At 39.2% G+C, this 21003-nt stretch overlaps 2 protein-coding genes and 2 long non-coding RNA genes across 6 annotated transcripts; 2 read left to right on the forward strand and 2 right to left on the reverse strand.

The window, feature by feature from the left end:
- The first annotated feature begins 5 nt into the window (after positions 1–5).
- Positions 6–4101, forward strand: mrps2 (mitochondrial ribosomal protein S2). The gene is made up of 4 exons (XM_037752556.1): positions 6–143; positions 1204–1305; positions 1404–1524; positions 3497–4101. The coding sequence occupies exons 1-4, from the start codon at positions 119–121 to the stop codon at positions 4038–4040; spliced, it is 792 nt and encodes a 263-aa protein (XP_037608484.1). The 5' UTR covers positions 6–118; the 3' UTR covers positions 4041–4101.
- Positions 4102–7853: 3752 nt separating this feature from the next.
- Positions 7854–8329, reverse strand: LOC119478468. The gene is made up of 2 exons (XR_005204453.1): positions 8211–8329; positions 7854–7923 (listed from the first exon to the last, which is right to left on the reverse strand). It is a non-coding gene; the product is annotated as an uncharacterized LOC119478468 (long non-coding RNA).
- Positions 8330–8643: 314 nt separating this feature from the next.
- On the forward strand, positions 8644–10213 carry LOC119478042. The gene is made up of 2 exons (XR_005204374.1): positions 8644–9247; positions 9403–10213. It is a non-coding gene; the product is annotated as an uncharacterized LOC119478042 (long non-coding RNA).
- Positions 10214–10272: 59 nt separating this feature from the next.
- Positions 10273–20813, reverse strand: dipk1b (divergent protein kinase domain 1B). Of its 3 annotated transcripts, none has more exons than XM_037752429.1 (6): positions 16873–17012; positions 16640–16735; positions 14739–14873; positions 13145–13252; positions 12045–12221; positions 10273–11208 (listed from the first exon to the last, which is right to left on the reverse strand). In XM_037752429.1, the coding sequence occupies exons 2-6, from the start codon at positions 16706–16708 to the stop codon at positions 10396–10398; spliced, it is 1302 nt and encodes a 433-aa protein (XP_037608357.1). In that variant the 5' UTR covers positions 16709–16735; positions 16873–17012; the 3' UTR covers positions 10273–10395. The 3 variants fall into 3 exon arrangements, with proteins under 3 accessions (XP_037608357.1, XP_037608356.1, XP_037608358.1); XM_037752428.1 differs by having other exon boundaries at positions 16640–16732; positions 16873–17010; XM_037752430.1 differs by lacking the exons at positions 16640–16735; positions 16873–17012 and adding an exon at positions 20796–20813.
- Between the last annotated feature and the right edge of the window lie 190 nt (positions 20814–21003).

Consider the following 21003-nt stretch of genomic DNA (forward strand, 5'->3'; position numbering starts at 1 on the left):
CCATGGGTATTGTAGTGTATTGTAGAAAACGGTCACGACAGAACACAACTTTACGACAGTCCATGAACTACAGACGCGCAGGCGCAGTCCGCTGACCTTCTGAGGTGCTACATGAAGCATGGCTGCCCGCGCGCTCACCAAAGGTATCTATCTGTACACAAGTAATGTAATGATCCGACAGAGTCAATGACCGTCTGAATAGATCTAGAGGAGAGTTGTCATTGTTCTGTTTCATGCTTACAGTCCGGACTAATTAGAAGTGTATCATGTAGCTCGTGTGTAGCCGGCTGTGGAGCTAACTAGCAGGCATGTAGAAGTGTACCGCTAGACTAACGCTGATTGAACAGCCTTCATCGAGCTGGATGGCTCAAAGAATGGTCTCTTATGTATACAATAATCTCAGGAAGTTGTACTCTTGGAGCGACAGGTTTATTTGACAGCATCACAATCATGGCTGTATAAAGAGAACCAACAACAACGTCGCCCTCTCTCTGACGTCATCAGCCTGCCTCTCCCTCCAAGCAGCTTGTTCTTTTAATACAGCCATGATTTGTCCCATACTCTTATTTCCAAAGTTCAATATAGTAGTAAAATAAACATGTTCAGATTTTTCATTACAAAAAATTCAGCAAATATATTTCACAGTAAAAAAATAATATAAAAATGAAATAAATTATACAACAAATAAAATGTAAGGAAAGGAAAATATTTTAAAATCAGTATCTTTAAAGGTATAAAAGGAGGGTATTCTTTAAGCTATATCATTTTATGGATGTCATACTTTTGCTAAGTTATTAATCAACTTAATTATGTAAATTTCATCTGCCGAAAAATGTGGATTAAGTGAGTAATATCTCAATCTTTGTTAGGATGATCTTTTCCAGAATGTTTTGAGAAATTCTTCTGTTAATTAAATACAAAAAAGAAACAATCTACCAACACGTGTTCAATAGTTTCCCCTTCACAATTACAAAACGTGTGTCCACTGTTAACAGTTGCAAAGAACTTGCAAATATTAGCTTTAGCAGGGTAGTACCTGTGTACAATCTGAAATAGAAACTCCTTGATTCTATTTGGAATTATATATTGAGGTATTCCCTCCAAGCATTACCGTATGGCATTACCCAAGTATAAAAGGTTGTTCAATCCAATCCAGCACTTAATGTCCAATGTATTGACTGATACTTTGTGTCTAATATTTAGGGCTTTGGGGGCTGAGACACTCACGGGCTGTTACAATCGGACAAAAGTATGCCACCGCAACGTCCATCAAATCACCTAAACTTCAAACTGACGACATCTCAGGTGAGCTACAGAATGCGACACTCACAGGAGTGTGTATGAGTTAAGTCTATTTTGTTTTTTCTCCAGACTTTCAGTAATGTGATTTCTCCCACATACAGAAAAAGTGCTAAACGAGCCACTTGAGAAGCCGGACTTCTTCCGTGTGTCAGAGCTCTTCTCGTTGAAAGACCTGTTCGACGCCAGAGTGCATCTTGGCCATAAAAAAGGTTGCAGGCACAGGTTGGTATGGCTTTCCACAGTCCATCAACTATTTAACCTAAAAGTTGTCACCCAAATGCGTTGTCAAAAGGGATCTGCACTCAATTACTTCAACAGCTATAGGCTACAGTAGTGCAGAGGAAAACACCATTTGAGTGTGAGGGATATGGCTGCAACTAATAATTATTTTCATCTCTAAAGTGTCAGAAAATACTGAAAGATCACATTTTCCAGCGATTACAGTTTTATAAAGCCCAATGTTGCACCCTTAAATCACTTGTTTTGTCCTACCAGCAGTCCAAAACCCAAAGATATATATTTCACTATCACAAAAGATCACGTAAAGCAGCAATTCTTCATGATTGAGAAGGCGGCCCAAGAGAATGTTTGTCATTATTGTTTGAAAAAAGACCTAAATGATTAAACGGTTATCAAAATAGTTAGTGATTAATTTTCTGTTGGTCTATTCAATTAGTCAACTAATTGTTTCAGCTCTAGTGAACTAATAAAACGACTGTGATAAAGTGTTTACTTGAGGGTTTTCAAGTCATTTCTATAAACAGTCTTTCTGTTTGAGGAGACCAAATGCGATTGGAAAAATCAGCACACACTTTGATTCATCTTGTTTAATATTTGATTGCAAATCTAGTTGCAGTCAATACTTGTGTGAAATCTACAAGTGATGCTCTGCAGGGCGTGCACTGCACCAATCTTCAGTTCTTGCTTGTTCTGAATCTTTGCCTTCCATCTGGACTTGTCTAGTCAAAAACATTCCATTGGCTCTAAAAGTCTTGGTTCCTTTGGCTATATATTTAGGGTTATTGGGCCTACAACATGTTTGTATTCTTATCCTTAACCTCTCTCACCAAGCCCTCGTCAATGCAAAACCTTTTGTAAATCACTAGTTTCAGCCTGATGAAAACAACCTGCTCATGTGTAGGTGCTTGTTTGGGTCTCATTCTCCTGTTGCTGAGAAAGGGCTGCAAGTCTTTACCACACCCACTATGGATGTGATAAAGACTGAGAGTAAAGCTGAGAGTCAGCACTAGTGATAGCAAGGTGGCGCTTCATGAAGCACTGAAGCTCTCTAGCAAATTAATTCGCCAAAGGGTTCATTTCACGAGGCTTCATCTGGGCTTCATACCACCTGCTGGTCAAAGAGTGAGAAACAGGCAGATATATTCCAGATGTCAGTCAGTGGTTGAACCGGGCAGAAGGCAGTGAATGATAGAGAGGAGGCTTTATTTGTTTTTATTCAGGAAAAATAATTTCATAACTGTGTTTCGGCTTCAATGACGTCATTGGTCTAAGACGATACAAGCCTCGATACGCGCTTCACAGAAAACTTCCTGAATTACTCGACACACGATTCAAAACCTCGGCACAGTACATATCATCTTTAGCCAGCACTATGCTCAGGATGATAATGGTTTAATTTCAGATCCAATGCATTGGAGTAAAGCTAGAACAACTAAAAGTGATGGTACAACTACAGACACCGCTAAACGACATAACTCCACTTCCTCAGGTTGCTAAAAGTGACTTGCTATTTATGATTGAACATCAGTCTCCTTTTTTCCCGAGCCTCTCTATTTAATTGTGGTTTGCAAGTTGGAAATGTACAGTTGCACCTCTAACAAAGATTTAAACTGTGCCACAATAAAGGCCCACCACTGCCTTTACATTAAAACACATGAAGGAAATGTTGAGTTAGTAGCAACACTAACTTTATGCACCAACATCAGCTTACCACAGCAGAAAAAACAAAGCAGAACAGGAAATAGTGTGATAGAGCGACTGCTGACAAATCAACAAGTCAATGTTATGCACATTGGATTGTGGTGACCCTGAAAATTGAAGCACAGTATGCTGCTGTGGATGCTTTTACAAAGAATAGTATAAACATCACGCGCATAATTGTGTACCTCGAGGTGGAAGGCATCAATTTTCCATTTTAATTTGACTTTTTAAAATCTCATTCTCTTTTTCTTAGGCTCATGGAGTCGTACCTCTACGGCTGCCGTTTGGAACAAGATATAATTGACCTGGACCAGACTGTGGAGCACCTTCAGCAAGCTCTGAATTTCACTGCCCATGTAGCGTATCGGGGTGGCGTCATACTGTTCGTCAGCCGCAAGCGTCAGTTTAGCCACTTGGTGGACAGCACTGCTAAGAATTGTGGGGAGTACGCCCATACACGGTACTGGCAGGGCGGCCTCCTTACCAACGCCCCTATCCAGTACGGCCCGGGAGTCCGCCTACCAGACCTCATCATCTTCTTATCCACCCTCAACAACGTGTTTCAGCCGCACGTGGGAATCAGAGACGCGGCAAAGATGAACATTCCAACAGTCGGTGTGGTGGACTCGAACTGCAACCCCAGCCTGGTGACTTACCCCGTGCCTGGGAACGATGACACTCCAGCTGCTGTGGAGATGTACTGTCGCTTATTCAAGATGACTATTAACCGTGCCAAGGACAAAAGGAGACAGATGGAGCTACTGCACGGCCTGTCAGCTCCCTCCACACCAAGCTAGTGATATAATATATTCTTAAATAAGAGACATTAAAAAAAAGCATTTTAAAAAGTCAAACCGTCTCCTGCTCCTCTTCATCATGCATCTGCATTTGGAAAAAAATCAGAAGCTAGTGTTCGGGTCCGAGGCCACAACATTGTCCTGTGTTAAGACTGAAGTTGTGTGCATTTTACTCTTTAACTTCTTTCTGGTTCTGATTTAACATTTTTATGTTTTCGGGTTGTCCGTACCATTCTCTTGAACACAATATCTCAAGAACAACTTCAGGAATTTCTTCGAATTTGGTACAAACGTCCACTTGGACTCGAGGATGAACTGATTAGAATTTGTAGGTTAAAGGTAAAGATCACTGTGACCTCACAAAACACGTTTTTTTTGCCATAACTCAAGAATTCATATGCTAATTATGCAGGGCTGTCAAAGTTAACGCGATAACAACACGTTAACGCAAATTCCTTTTAACGCCACTAATTTCTTTGATGCATTGATGTGATTTGTGTTTTAGGTTGTAGCGGCTCAGTTTTAAAGCTAGAGTAAAGATACTGGTATCATATGAAACTAGAAAACCTAAAGAATATTTTGGTACCAACATGGATATACATATACCACATGTCATACTAGCTTGTCGCAAAGGAGGATAAATAACGCTCCATTTTGGTGAGGAAAAACTGTCATAGTATACGAATGAAAATGGGTTCTGTGGTACCCACGAGTCTCCCTGTTACAGACATGCATGTTTACGTGGACACAATCTTGACTGTTCACATTCTAAATCAGACAGATTCTTTTTTACTTTTCAACTCTAGGTCCAATTTTTCTGTCTTGTTGCCACTATGGTGCACCCTTGGGGCCATGTTGATACAAATTTAGCAGAAAAACGCTGCTGCAGTACGTGGGAGTAGATTCAAACGGGTATTTTTTAAGCAGTTTGATGAAGTCCTGTTATAATTCCCAGAGCCCAAAGTTTTAAAAGATGAATCGACTATCAAAATAGTTACAGATAGATTTTCTTTCGACTAATCGTCGCAGCCTTAGTTTGTATATTGTAGTCTATGTTAACATGGTGTTGATATGAAGTTTCTATCCATATACAAGAATAATAAGACCTTTGCTGAAGGTTAACTATAAGGTGTTTCATATGAATAAGATGTGCACTGTACTCCCAGTCTCATTAAATCTGTTTAAAATTAGAAAAAGTGCATCTTGACTGTAATGTCGTCATTTCTCTTCAACTGATGAAAACACAAACTCAGCTCAACTAGAGTAGGATCTATTTACTCCCACGTATCCGGGCCGGGTCGCGGAAGGATATTCACTGAAATGTTCTCTGGTCAGGTAGTTTATGAATCCATATTCCATAATGTCCCTTACCTATTGTGTAGTTAATGGCACACAACTAAAATGTTTTTATGGCACCTTCACTTTATTACAGATAAATTGAGTCCAAATGCAATTTGAATGAAATCACCTTGTTTAACAGTATATAAGTGGGTTTAACATTAATAACATTGCAAATGTCCCCGCTGTGGGACTAATAAAGGGTTATTTCATCTTATCTTATTTGAATATGATTTAAATTGAAGTGTCTTTCTGTTTATCACTATCAATCAATCAATCAATCAAACAAACAAACTTTATTTATATAGCACCTTTCAAACAAGTGAAATGCATTTCAAAGTGCCGTACAGACGATCGACAAAAATGTAGATTAATGCACCAAAACAACCAATATAAAAGTTCATTGAATAAGAAAGCAATAAAAGATGGGTATTTAAGATAATAAAAGATAAACAAAATACAAGGAAATAAATAAATAATAGAGAAGAACTGGAGGATCTGAGGGGCCTTCCTGGTTCATAAACCAAAAGCATTGCTGCAAGGTAGTCTAGTGCACGGCCATGTAGTGCCTTATTATAAACTAATAAAACATTTTTAAAATCAATACGAAAACTAACAGGTAACCAGTGTAAAGACTTTAAGATAGGAGTAATGTGTGCTCTCCTTTCGGTCTTAGTCAGCACTCGTGCAGCAGAATTGTGAATTAATTGTAGCAGATTTCTTGTATTCTTTGGTAGAGCAGAAAGGAGTGTTACAATAGTCCAGCCTGCTAGTTCTAAAAGCGTCATCAGTCTCTCTGTTGCTCAGAGAGAGGAGAAAACAGTTCTGAAGTATTTAGGGTGAAAAGTTATCAAATACATATAGTTCCAATGGCATCTTAGAGTGTAAATGGTAGTAAGCAGTATGGCTCTCTGTTTAAGGGAGTCACTGGAGTGCACTGACTGTCACATACAGTAGAAAGCCTGTTAATCCACTGGGGGCAGTTCGCTAAATACATGAAGTTTGGTCGCTCTCGGTGTCCGTAGTTGTACAGGTTACCTTGTAATGACTTTCTCTGACCACCAGGGGGATGAGGAGTGAAGCTACAGACTATTAGTACTACACTGGTACTAATAGACATACGGGTACTAATGTCTATGGAGAAAGCAGAGAGGCTGCAAGCTGTGAGGACCAAACGGTGAGTTAGAATATGGGACTTTTATTAAAGCCCATAAGTTCATAACCGTTGTATTTTATTATGTAGTATCACACCATGCCTCAAGTGTGTCCATATTTAAATGTTTGCATTGACTTAAAAAGTGAACGCGATTTCTTGGACATCTATATCACTAATATTAATCTCACTAATATTAGCAGTGTGATATTAATATTTCTGAAGGTTTCATCACAGTCGAGGTTAACTTTCAGATAAATGCTCATAACAGTGTTGTTCGTTGTGTTTGCTCACAGTTTGCTGCTTTACCTTCCATGGTGATCAACATGCTATTATTAGATGCTGTCTCAGGTCCTGTCAGATCGGTTACATGATCATGAGAGTGCATGAGAGTGCATGTAGGTCTAACCAGACATATCAGTTCTAAATGTATCTCAAAGGGAGAACTGTCAAGTATTTAATACTATACTAATACTATCAACATGGTTAGTGGGCAAACATGCTTACTTTATGCAAATGTATAAATACAACACAATGACAGATATTGTCCAGAAACCCTCACAGGTACTGCATTTAGCATAAAACAATATGCTCCAATCATAACATGGTAAACTGCAGCCCAACAGGCAACAACAGCTGTCAGTGTGTCAGTGTGCAGACTTGACTATGACTTGCCCTAAACTGCATGTGATTATCATAAAGTGGGCATGTCTGTAAAGGGGAGACTCGTGGGTACCCATAGAACCCATTTACATTCACTGATCTGGAGGTCAGAGGTCAAGGGACCCCTTTGAAAATGGACATGACAGTTTTTCCTTGCTAAAATTTAGCCTAAGTTTGGAAAGTTATTTAACCTCCTTCATGACCAGCTAGTATGACATGGTTGGTACCCATGGATTCATCAGGTTTACTAGTTTGATACTATATATCATATGTAAAAAAAAAACCATTTAGTTGTTTGCTATTAATTACACAATAAGTAGGGGACGTTATGGAATATAAGTTCATAAACTACATGACCAGAGAACATTTCAGTCATGATCCTTCCGCGACCCGGCCCGGATATGTGGGAGTAAATAGATCCTACTCTAGTTGAGCTGAGAGTTTGTGTCTTTGGTGAAAAAGACCTAAATGTCTTCATATAATAAACTAAGACAGTGTTAGGTATTTATGTAGCATCAAAAACATCATGAATTTTTTAACAGAAACAGAAGAAACAGTTGCTTGAATTAAGATTCCTAAAAGAATAAGAAATAGTAGAATTAAACATTTATCAGATGATCAGAAATGACAACATTACAGTCAAGATGCACTTCTTCTATTTTTAAACAGATTTAATGAGACTGGGAGTACAGTGCATATCTTATTCATATGAAACACCATATAGTTAACCTTCAGCAAAGGTCTTATTAACTACACAATAATTAAGGGACATTATGGAATATGGATTCATAAACTACCTGACCAGAGAACATTTCAGTGAATATCCTTCCGCGATCCGGCCCCGGATACGTGGGAGTAAATAGATCCTACTTTAGCTGAGCTGAGTTTGTGTTTTCATCAGTTGAAGAGAAATGACGACATTACAGTCAAGATGCACTTTTTCTAATTTTAAACAGATTTAATGAGACTGGGAGTACAGTGCATATCTTATTCATATGAAACACCTTATAGTTAACCTTCAGCAAAGGTCTTATTATTCTTGTATATGGATAGAAACTTCATATCAACACCATGTTAACATAGACTACAATATACAAACTAAGGCTGCGACGATTAGTCGAAAGAAAATCTATCTGTAACTTCATATCAACACCTTCTTCACTCTAGCTTTAAAACTGAGCCCGCTACAACCTCAAAACTGCAAGTTGCATTAATGCGTTAAAGAAGTTTGTGGCGTTAAAACAAATTTGCGTTATTATTGCGTTGACTTTGACGGCCCTAATAATAATAATTATAATTGTATTTATATAGCACCTTTCAAAACAGGGTTACAAAGTGCTTTCCAATAAAAGCATGATAAAAAATAATTAACACCCAGAACTTAAAATCTAAACAAAATCAAATCATATAGATAGTTACAACAGTGCACCATCAGTTAAGATGTTGAGACGCAACTCTGGCTGCAGTGTCTCTGTTGTGCAATAAGTGGGCAGACAGTAAGTGACTGGCTCATGATGGCTCAATTTCCACTGTTCTGTGGGCTTTGGGTATAGAACCGAGCCAGATACTCTGACTACACTTCACTACAATGTTGATATTATTCCCATTGAATAAAACCTGAGTTTCTTTGAGTACATTTTTGTTGTTGCCTTTAATCAATGTGTCTTGTTTATTGGGTTTGAGGCTGCTATAAGCACATAGTTCCCATCAGTTACACCAAAAACAAAAAGGATTAGTTGTGTTATGTTTCTGAAATGAGCAGCTTCAGAATTGTTGTATATGTAGTTGGTCATAAATCTTTTTACTGCAACTATTCACTTCAAATAGTCCTGTTTATTTTCTAAAAGAAAATCAATGTGCAGTACATCCATATTTGAAGCTGATAAGACACCTTAAGAGGCACATAGGGAGTAGGACAAACACTCAGTTAACATTTGGCCTTGTTTGTTTCCCACTGATTAAGGTCTTCTTCATATAGAGGCCCAGGGCGCACCCCCCCTCCCTCTGATGGACCAGATCAACCCGCGGAGCAGCAGCACAGTTACTCGGAGAGGTGAGAATTCATGTTGACACTTGCAGACTTCTTGCGTTTTCCTTTGCGCTCGTCTAGCATGCAACTTGAGGTGCTGCAGTCCCACATTGTGTTGAGGCTGTGTCATGAGAGAATAAAATGTCTACGTCATCATCTGCATTCAATACCAACAACAGGGAGGATCTGGAGGGATGGAGGTTCACAACAGAGGACTTTTTGGAAGTTGGTAAAAGATGAAATGATTGTTGAATTTGAAAATGAACATAAGCGGACATCTAATTGTGATTTGTGTTTCCATCCATCCATCCGCTTGTCTGTGTACATTTTTGCAGTTCACATAAACACATGAACAACTGAAAGGCAGCCACCAGTCTTCAATCATATAAAACAGGACTGTGTGCTCTAAAAGGATCAGTAAAGCTGATCAAGTTATATCTGCTCCCAATCTTTGACTTTTGACTTCTTCTGATACTGACACCAGCTGCCCGGTTTACATGAATGCACTTTTATTCACAATAGTTGAAAAGCAATCGTTTGAACCAGTTTACGTTTATTCATGGATTAGAAGTTCATTCAAGTTAATGTCCGATCATCATTTACAACTCTGTTCAGGTTGATTTAAATACATTATCAATATCAGATCACGTTTCAGCGCTACTGTAAATATGCATTATTTCATCCATTGTTGGTATCTTGTCTCTGCTTCACATGGAGGTTCATTTAAACACAGGAAACAACAAAGTTCCACCGATATTTACAGTTGTACAAAAATCACACCATGTCATATTTGCCGTTCTGCCTCTACAGCGATAGACAACAGAGTATTCTATCAAACTATTTGAAAAACTAACTTTACTCACAGATTATTTTACAAATAAAGTTATAGGCAGTGCCCTGAGAATAGTATGTCTAAACAGATGAATGTGCTTCTCAAAATAATGCATTGGAAAACAAAAGAAAAAAATAAAGTTTTCTTCATCTGCAGTTTCATATTGTATATTCATTATTTCACAGTTTCCTGTTCTTCACAGTCAATGTAGAGTGAAAATACATAAATAACCACCACCCTCTACAACATTTGGCAAAGCTTCATAAGCAAAAGCTACTCGTGTTCATGTCATAATTCACTCATTATGTAGATGGACAGGTCGGATAATCTCAACCTGCTTTCAAGAGTACTGAGTGTTAGAAATTTTCTTCCACAGTAATGTCTTCAGGTTGTTGAGGACTAGTGAGTGGTGCACCTCCATCTGGCTTGCCAGACCGCTGAGTGTTATACAGGTGCGTAGCTGCTTTTCCAGATCCCCACGGAGGTCTGAAGGTGCTCCAAAAAGCAGAAAATCCTGCAAAAGCACACACACCTTTGCAAGATTGGGCTGCACAACCTCAGTGTTACACTGCTTCACTAGTCGGTCACAGGTGGCCGTGCAGTCCCGGCCGTAGGTACAGTCTGTGTTAGTCTCACATCGCCGCCCCCTCAAATATCCCCGCACAACTGCCTCAGATGCCACACTGCGCAGGTTTGCCATCTTGCAGTCATACTTTGCATTGTATCCCACATGGCGAGGACTGGCATCACAGATTAGGAAACTGCCGTAGGACCCGTGGAAGACCTCCTCCACAAACTCCAGCAGGCCGATGGTGATGCGAGCCCTGCGGGGCCAGGCTGGTGCGAGCCAGTGGTTCAGGCTGGAGCTGAAGGCCTCTGGGACCAGAGCCTGCAGGTAGTGAGGCACCTCTAGCCTGTAGAGGGAGCTGTGGCCCACATGTTCTGTCACGTACAAGTCTCCACAGAAACCTAGCAGCTTTGGGGTATGCTCCTTCTCCTGCAGCGCCACCATCAGGAGGAACTCGTTGATCTGGAGGAGAGCCCAGATAGACTTGGCCTCTGCTAGAGACACTTTGCCATCCTGGTTGACATCAGCCAGGGTAATGACCCTGTCCACCAAGCTGCTCAAAGATGGCTGCTCACCAAGGTTAGTCTGCAAGAAGAAGGTATCACATGGTGAGATATATTATTATATATTAGGGCTGTCAATCAATTCAAATATTTAATCGCATGATTGTCCATAGTTAATTGGGATTTAATCACACATTTTTTAATCTGTTCAAAATGAACCTTAAAGGGAGATTTATCAAGTATTTAATACTCTTATCATCATGGAAGTGTAAAAATATGCTGCTTTATGCAAATGTATGTTTATATTTATTATTGGAAATCAATTAACAACACAAAACAATGACAGATATTGATCCAGAAACCCTCACAGGTACTGCATTTAGCATAAAACATATGCTCACATCATAACATGGCAAACTGCAGCCCAACAGGCAACAACAGCTGTCAGTGTGTCAGTGTGCTGACTTGACTATGACTTGCCCCAAACTGCATGTGATTATCATAAAGTGGGCGTGTCTGTAAAGGGGATGCTCGTGGGTACCCAGAGAACCCATTCACATTCACTGATCTGGAGGTCAGAGGTCAAAGGACCCCTTTGAAATTGGCCATTCCAGTTTTTCCTCGCCAAAATTTTGCGCAAGTTTGGAGCGTATTAAGCTTCCTTCCTGACTAGCTAGTATGACCTGGTTGGTACCGATGGATTCTTTAGGCTTTGCAGTTTCATATGATACCAGTATCTTCACCCTAGCTTTAAAACTGAGACGCTACAATGTAGAAAATTGCAAGTTGTGTTAATGCGTTAAAGAAATTAGAGGCGTTGAAACAAATTTGCATTAATGCATTATTATCGCTTTAACTTTGACAGCCTTATTGTATATATTATGATATATTATATGGCTTGATTGCTTGAAAAAAGACCTTGAGGAAGCTGTGCAGCATCTCTTTAAATTCATCCATTGAGGTTCCACGAGTGGGTTTGTCAAATAAGCTCATCTCCTGTCGCAGTAAAGAGTCTGGAGCCCCATCAATCTTCACTGGATCCTCAATCCCACACTTGATCACAACAGGTCTCTCCTTCCACAGTCCACTGTACACCTGCAAGTCAAAATGGGACAATAATAAGAGATCAGAAATTAATGTATGTATGCTTGTGATACAATTAAGGCTAGTGTTTTGTTTTTTTATAAATGCAGGCAGCTGATAAAGTGCTCAGAACTGTTGTTCTTTACACTGATTTACCATCAGCTGTTATACTAATGAGCACTGCTCAACACGACCCTTTTCTGATGGAAGAAAACCAGTAAACCTGACATGAGTCATGTCTGATACTGAATGTAGTCCAAACATTTTGCCTGTGTTCCCAAAATTTGATGTCATATTTTATAATATTTTTGTGGATAAGCCCTACACTTAAGTTTTATTATCCCCCAGGACAATAATTGGCAGAAAACAGGAAAATCTGTGTTTCAGACTAAATTGTAAATTGATGAGCTACTAAATTTGTTTTAGAAATGTCCTCTAATTAAATGACAAAATCATGTCATTGACATATTTATCATTTTCAGGAATATGCATATGGGGATGATGCCGCATTGAATATTCCTTAGGGGTATATGCTTATATTTAAAAGAATAAATAAAACCTGTGCCACTTTATTCAATATTTTTAATATAAACTAGAATTACCGCCTCCACCAACCATGTCTGTCCAAAATGTCATCTCTTCATCATTATCCTATTAGACATTTGTGTGAAATTGTCATAATTAGCATATGAATTCTTGAGTTATGGCCACAGTGACCTTGACCTTTGACCCCTTTGAGTCCAAGTGGACGTTTGTGCCAAATTTGAAGAAATTTCCAACAGGCGTTCACAAGAATGGGACGGACGGAGGGACAAACTGACAACATAATGCTCTGGTCACGGCATCTCTGGTTATCATAAACATGCAAAGTGTGCCTGGTTTGGAAGGGGTTTTCCTTCTTCTCTGGGTGTGTGTACAGTGTGTGTATATCTGACCTGCTGTGTGGAGGAGGTGGACATGCAGCGCTGCAGGGTTAGACTTCTCTGATCACACAATGCCTTGCAGGACGAGCCTGATATTATACCCCTCCTGTAGTGATCACACTGCAAAAAGGAAACAGGAAATGCACTTCATTAAAAACAGGAAACAGTTAGGCCGGTCCTCCGAGTGTCTCGTCCTCTTGCAATGCCGAATCCAACCTTTATCAGTTATTTCAAGATTTCTTCCTTTATCCAAACATGCTTATGACATCGGTTATTATATACGGTCAAAACCCAGAGTGACTGATTACAGAACAAGGCTTTGTTTTTATGCTTTTAAACTAGATCTATTCAAAGAATAGAATAGAATTAGAAATAGAATCAAAGCTAATATAGACAACATGTTTGAGTTTCATGTCCTTAAATGTCAGCGCCTGTTCTGTCAACAGCCGAAGGCTCTGGAAACAGCTGGGCACAGCAGGAGAGTAGCTAAGCCATAGGCTGTATCTTTACCCAGCGTCAAAGTTTCTCTTTGTTTTGAATTCTTGCACGTTAAAAGGTGTCTAAGCACTTCACTACAGACACTGGAACATTATTGTCTTATTCCATGTAGGCTGTATTCTTCTGTTTCTGCCTGAAGACTATCTGCAGTTCTGAGACGCAGCTGGAGCAACAACAAATAGGCTCATTTCAAATCTACCCCAAGCATAGTCCGAAATATTACAAAATGTGCCAGAATTACATGAAACAAAGAGCATTGCATCTTCTTTTTCTTGGCTCAAAACATTTTGTATTGATTTGCATTAGGGCTGTCAATCGATTAAAATATTTAATCATGATTAATCGCATGATTGTCCATAGTTAATTGTGATTAATCGCAAATTAATCACACATTTTTTTTATCTGTTGAAAATGGAAAAATGTTGTCAACATGGGAGTGGGCAAATATGCTGCTTTATGTGAATATTTATTATTGGAAATCAATCAACACAAAACAATGACAGATATTGCCCAGAAACCCTCACAGGTACTGCATTTAGCATAAAACAATATGCTCCAATCATAACATGGCAAACTGCAGCCCAACAGGCAACAACAGCTGTCAGTGTGTCAGTGTGCTGACTTGACTATGACTTGCCCCAAACTGCATGTGATTATCATAAAGTGGGCGTGTCTGTAAAGGGGAGACTCGTGGGTACCCATAGAACCCATTTACATTCACTGATCTGGAGGTCAGAGGTCAAGGGACCCCTTTGAAGATGTCGCTGACAGTTTGGAGCGTTATTTAATCTCCTTCACGAAACGCTAGAACTAGCTACAACCTAAAAATCGCAAGTTGCATTAAAATGAATTTGCGTTAACCTGTTATTACCGCGCTAACATTGACATCCTACTTTGCATGTGTGCTAGCAGAGCTTTCCCCCATCTGAATTTGTTGCAATATGTTTTCCTTCCTGCATCGCAACAACATTTTACAAACATCACATCTGTTCTGCCTAAATCTGACCATAATATGAATTTAGTTACCACAAATGAACCATTTAACTCATAACTAACTAAGTTATGAATATTGGCTGTCACAGTGTAAGTAAAAAAAGAGTATACTTACAATGACCATATGGCAGACATGCCCGCGGCACAGTTCAGAGTAAGAGGCATACTGCATGTAGATGACCCAGCTGGCAATGAGGATGCCCAGCCATGCCAGGAGAAGGTACTTCACCTTAATGGCTGGGAGACGACTCTTTGGAGGGGGGGAGGAAAGGGATGGAGGGATGGAGGGATGGATGGGAGGGAAAAGAGAAAACACAGTAAGCCAAGAAGACATAACTAATAATAATTGAAAGAACAGATGATCACTTGACCTCAGGATAAAACCAAGATATTTGATATGCACGGGTGAAAAATAAGTATTCAGATCATTTACTTAAAGCTGCCATATCGTAAAAAGTGAGATTGTCAAGTCTTTTTTATTATAAAGCAGGTTTAAGTGCTATAGAAATTACTGTGAAAGTATTGAAATGCTCAATCCATGGAGAAATACACACAGCCCGTATTCAGAAACTGTGCCTTTGAAACAAGCTGTCAAGATTTCTGTCCATTTGTGATGTCACAAATATACAATATACAGACAATTTCACAGTTTGAAACGTTTCTACATTCTAAATGTGTCCCGGTTATTTACAGTTGCAGTGTAGTGGTGCCTTCACATGAAACTCATGAGCTTGTTTTTACAACATGGGAAGTTACACGATATGCTTGACGTTCAAGTGGTTAAGTCATGAGAACACCGCTGCTAAGCAACGGCAATATTAACGTTACTGTCGGCGTCTAGAAGCCACAGAGGCTAACAATTTAGCAAGCTAACAAGTAGGTAACATAAAGCAGGAAATGCAAAGGCATGATGACAGAGGAGAAAGATTATCCTGTTGGGAATATCAACATTTTCCTCAGACATATTATAAAATTATGAAGAAAAACAATATACGACTACAATTACAATATGTTAACTTATTATGCACCGAAAAATGAACTTCCATGGCCTCCGCCATCTCTGACGTCAACAAACACGTCACAACTCGTGTACTCTGAGCTTTAAGAAACTTTCCACTTATGAGGTCGTGAATACCACAAGAGGGGGGTGGTTTCAGAATCATCTTGTAGTGTACTGTTTAGCTGTAAAATGAGAAAGTTTGTGACCCGGCAGCCATGTTGAGAACAGTTGAGGAAATAGCAAGCACCTCCAACCAGCCAGAGCAAACTTTCTCATTTTACAGCTAAACAGTCCACTACAAGAGAAACAGACATTACAGTAACAGAATATTGATTCATATCTGATCAGCGCTGCCTAGTTTGACCGTTTGATTGGAGTTCACAAGTGATTGACAGCTGCCTCCATTGAATGAGCAGCCAATAGGAACGCTCTCTCTCTCTCTCTCTCTCTCTCTCTCTGAAATGACCTGTGATTGGTCAAAGTCTCCCGTCACGGGCTAGATGTTCTAAAGCCTGAAAACAGAGCCATGAGGAGGAGCAGAAGTCTAGTTTTCTCTCAGAACACTTGCAGTACAATATGCTGAAAGGTTATTATGGAATTGTTGCCCAATGATGCCAAAAACATTGTGCCTCCTGCAGCTTTAAGTCTGAATAAATGTAATCCAGGCTGTTGAGTTACTTTCCACCACTGAGGCCTGTAGACACCAATAATCACAATGAGCTCTAATGATGTGGAGGCCTGCTCAGTACTCATACAATCGGACTCAGCTGCTCTCTCTACATAAATGAATACCCAGCTGGTCACTTGACCTTAAACAAAGACAGCTGATTTGTTGGTCTCGAGTTCTCTCTTTTCTATTTGTTAACACTCGCGACATTTTGTGCTGCGTGTTGGTCTGTCCGCAGCAGATGGAGCCCTCAGTAGCCCTGGTAGTTTGACATGCACACAGGTAGAATCTGCTGTTCTATAGCAACACAAGGCAGAGTGACATCATGCTGTCCATACAGGCGACATACCTGCAGACCTTTGGACAGAGGACAGAACAGCACCAGATGGACCAGTCTCCGTACAGCCCTCGGCATCATGAGCGTCTCTGTGAGGAGGCAGACCTACTGGACGCCATGCGACGCACACAGACACACACACGCGTCTAGTTATTACACGCAGCGGATGCCATCATATCTCCTTTACTACAACACCACAACACGGGATCCAACACGATGCTTTACGGTTGTTTAACACAAATCACCGGAGAAATCAAATGATGAAGAGTGCGTCCTTGAGATTGAGCAGTTTCACATTTCAGCTCCATATGAGCCAGAAGATGTCCGTTACAGCTGCAGAATCAAAGAGATCCTCATCAGAGTCATATAAAAGCATCTTCTTCTTTCATCTCAGCAGATTAAACCAGACTAAAAGGTGCTATAATAAAAGGTGCTATAATAACAGCGGCAGCGGGTCCTGATGAGGAGCGATGAGGAGTGATGAAGAGACACAGCGACGCATCACTGCGCTCCTTTAAAGGGGAACATGCTGGAGCTCAGCTGGGAGTAGCTTTTATTCCGCCGACAGAAATCCCGCCTGTGCTTCCTTCCTGTGACTGTCCCTGTCATGGATGTATTAAGGTCCCTGTGAGGAGACAACAGGCCAGGGGCAGCGGGGGAGTGGAACCAAGTACATTTACTCAAGTACTGTAAAAGTATAAAGTAACATCAAATGTAAATACTCCAGTAAAGTACAAGTATCTCATATATGTAGTTAAGTTGTCTCCATTTTAAAAGCAAATATTGAACTTTTCACTCCACTACCTTTAATTGCCTTAGTTACTTATTCAGATTATTAATAGAAAATAATAATAAAAAAAATCAACCAATATATTATGATGCATCAGCAGCATATAAAGTACTTAAAATGAGCTCCACCTTTACAAGCTGCAACATTAAAGTGATGTACACATGCATCACCAGGCCTAATTATGATTCAAATATAATATAGTCTGTATTATTCTGAAATGTGCTATTCTGCATAATGCATACTTTATTGTATATTTTGATGTTCATACTTTTGTACTTTTACTTAAGTAAGACTGAAAAAAACACATGTATTTAGTCTGACTTTTATGTAGTGTTTTATAATTTTATGGTTTTGTTTATACTTATTTGATTCATCATCATCATTATACTGTTTATTTTACTGTTTTGTTAAATCAACATTTTATTGACGATCATTATCATCTCTTTTATTTTATTTTATTAAAATTTCATTATTTTAATACATTATTTTGTTTAGTTTCATAATTTTTATTTATTTATTTTTATTGTTATTTTTATTTCGTTGTATTTGTTTATCTTTTATTATCTTAAATACCCATCTTTTATTGCTTTCTTATTCAATGAAATTTTATATATGATGTTTTGGTGTGCATTAGTCTCTAAATCCATTTTTAACATTCTACATTTTTGTCAATCGTCTGTACGGCACTTTGAATTGCATTTGACTAGTTTGAAAGGTGCTATTTAAATAAAGTTTGATTGATTAATTGAACGCAGGACTTTTACTTGTAACAAAGTATTTTTACTAGGGCTGTCAATCGATTAAAATATTAAATTGCGATTAATTGCATGATTGTCCATACTTAATCATGATTAATCGCAAATTAATCACACATTTTTTGTCTGTTCAAAATGTACCTTATAGGGAGATTCGTCAAGTATTTAATTTTCAAATACGCTTGCTTTATGTAAATGTACAACAAAACCACACAAAACAATGACAGATATTGTCCAGAAACCCTCACAGGTACTGCATTTAGCATAAAACAATATGCTCAAATCATAACATGTCAAACTGCAGCCCAACAGGCAACAACAGCTGTCAGTGTGTCAGTGTGCGGACTTGACTATTACTTGCCCCAAACTGCATGTGATTATCATAAAGTGGGCATGTCTGTAAAGGGGAGACTCGTGGGTACCCATAGAACCCATTTACATTCACACATCTGGAGGTCAGAGGTCAAGGGACCCCTTTGAAAATGGACATGACAATTTTTCCTTGCCAAAATTTAGCGTAAGTTTGGAGCGTTATTTAGCCTCCTTCACGACAAGCTAGTATGATATGGTTTGGTACCGATGGATTCTTAGGTTACAACCTCCGACAGATCAATTGTGTTAATGTGTAAAAGAAATCAGTGGCGTTAAAACAGATTTCCGTTAAAGCAGGGTTTCTCAACCTTTTGTAACTCGAGGCCCACTTCCGATTGTTAAAAAATTTCCGAGGACCACCTTCCCAAATAAATGACAAACTGGGCTATAAATATGTGTTATGCCACTGTCAGGTGTAATGACCCACATAAATATTCAGCTTACCCTTACCCATCACGGCCTGCCATTATGAATCCAAAGTATTCAGGGTCATATTTCCTCACCACACACTTTTACTGGTTTCAAAAAAAATTTGTCCATGCATCTGTGACATACAGTATATGTCTGTAAAGGGGAGACTCGTGGGTACCCATAGAAACTATTTTCATTCACATATCTTGAGGTCAGAGGTCGAGGGACCCCTTTGAAAATGGCTATGCTAGTTTTTCCTTGCCATAATTTAGCTTAATTTTGGAGCGTTATTTAGCCTACTTCCCGACAAGCTAGCATGACATGGTTGGTACCAATGGATTCATTAGGTTTTTCTAGTTTCATTTGATGCCAGTATCTTCACTCTAACTTTAAAAGTGAGCCCGCTACAACCTCTGAAATACAGAATAGCAGTTAATCTAAGCATTTGGCAGCACCTTCGCGGCCCACTGGGTGACTCTCTGAGGCCCACCAGTGTGCCCCGGACCAGTGGTTGAGAATAGCTGCATTAAAGCGTTATCGTGTTTACTTTGACAACCCTAATTTTTACACTGTAGTATTTACTTAAGTCAAAAGTCTTTATACTTCTGGCCAGGGGCAAATTTTAAAGAGAGGTCCAGTTACAAAAAGTTTCTCCCAGAAAAGATCCAAACCTCATATTCTAAATGGAATCTAAATTGCATCCTATAGCCTACCCTTACATCTATCAAATAAAATAACGTGTCAAAATAGGATGCTTTTAACATTGAACTTGCCTGGCACTTGTATGGAAAACAAATAGCTATCTTCACCATATAATCTATAGCCTATAATTACATTTACATAACTAATTAACCTTCTAGAGCAGTGGTTCTCAAACTTTTTTCACCAAGTACCACCTCAGAAGATATTTGGCTCTCCAAGTACCACCATTATGACCAATGTTAAAATAGAGTAGCGTAGGCCTACCCTATTCAGCAATGCACAGTTCACGCAGGAGGCACATTTATTCCTAATAAGAATATTACTTATTGTTGACTTTTGTCAAAGAGGGAGCACTAGAACTGGCACTTAAACTCTTTCACACAACTCTCATACTACGCAAGGGGCAGCCTTTCACACTAGGCCTGCACCATATGAGGAACATCTGCCATGTGCGATAACACTGTTCAATATTGTGATGACGATATGACTTGCGATAAATAAACAAATATTGAAGTGTGCATGTTAGCTATACATATACATATAGCTACTGTATTTTATATATAACTAGGCTCAATGTTGTTTCTAGAGCAGCAACAGTAATGTTTACAACAGTAAAGCCACCATATAAACTCATTAATATCTCACTGGGAACAATCTAACATGTTAATAAAATAAATCATATTCCTGACATGAAAATACTAAATGAAGTTTATAAAGACTGAAGAACACAGGCATCAGTCTGTATCAGTCCCTCCTCCTGTCCTCTGTCCTCTGTCCTCCTGTCCTCTGTCCTTCTGTCCTCCTGTCCTCTGTCCTCCTGTCCTCTGCTACAGTAACATTAGGGCTGATAAAGGGAAGAGGGGCTGTTTGGTTTCAGCTGATGAGTTTACTAGTAAGATATGTGACAATAACCTAAACAGTGAGACTACACAGCCTACTGCCAGCTTTAGTTTCAGCTGGTGTAGCTGAGGGTTTATGATACTTTATGAAGATAATAAATTAATAACAGAGGTTCAGTCTGCAGCGCATCACCGCTTCACCTCTTCCTTTCCTTCACAATAAACTCTCCGGACACTGAACACTGGATCACTGCTGACCAGGGAACTAAAGTCAGTCACAACTCAACTAAATAACTTACACGTGTTTACAGATCGCTGTTAGCCGCCGAGCTAACCGTGTCTGTCTAAAGCGGCGGTGGATGAGAGACTGCAGACAGAGCAGAATGAAACGTTGCTTCTGTAACCCATATTAAAAACCATGATATAAATAAATAAATATAAATGTCACTAAAATGCATAAATATGTTTAAATGGTTAAAATCTGTACATTTCATTGATAAAGACTCA

This window comes from Sebastes umbrosus, chromosome 19 (genome assembly GCF_015220745.1).
Source record: "Sebastes umbrosus isolate fSebUmb1 chromosome 19, fSebUmb1.pri, whole genome shotgun sequence".
NCBI classification, from domain to species: Eukaryota; Metazoa; Chordata; class Actinopteri; order Perciformes; family Sebastidae; genus Sebastes; species Sebastes umbrosus.

Excerpts from the sequence above, each read along its gene's own strand:
- mrps2 (XM_037752556.1), top strand. The coding sequence starts at position 119 with ATGGCTGCCCGCGCGCTCACCAAAG. Across the intron at positions 1,306-1,403 it reads TCAAACTGACGACATCTCAG|AAAAAGTGCTAAACGAGCCA; the intron begins GTGAGCTACAGA and ends TCCCACATACAG. Across the intron at positions 1,525-3,496 it reads AAAAAAGGTTGCAGGCACAG|GCTCATGGAGTCGTACCTCT; the intron begins GTTGGTATGGCT and ends TCTTTTTCTTAG.
- dipk1b (XM_037752428.1), bottom strand. The coding sequence starts at position 16,935 with ATGGAGCTGAAATGTGAAACTGCTCAATCTCAAGGACGCACTCTTCAT. Across the intron at positions 16,733-16,872 it reads TTCATCATTTGATTTCTCCG|GTCTGCCTCCTCACAGAGAC; the intron begins GTGATTTGTGTT and ends GGCGTCCAGTAG. Across the intron at positions 13,253-14,738 it reads ATGTCTGCCATATGGTCATT|TGTGATCACTACAGGAGGGG; the intron begins GTAAGTATACTC and ends TCCTTTTTGCAG.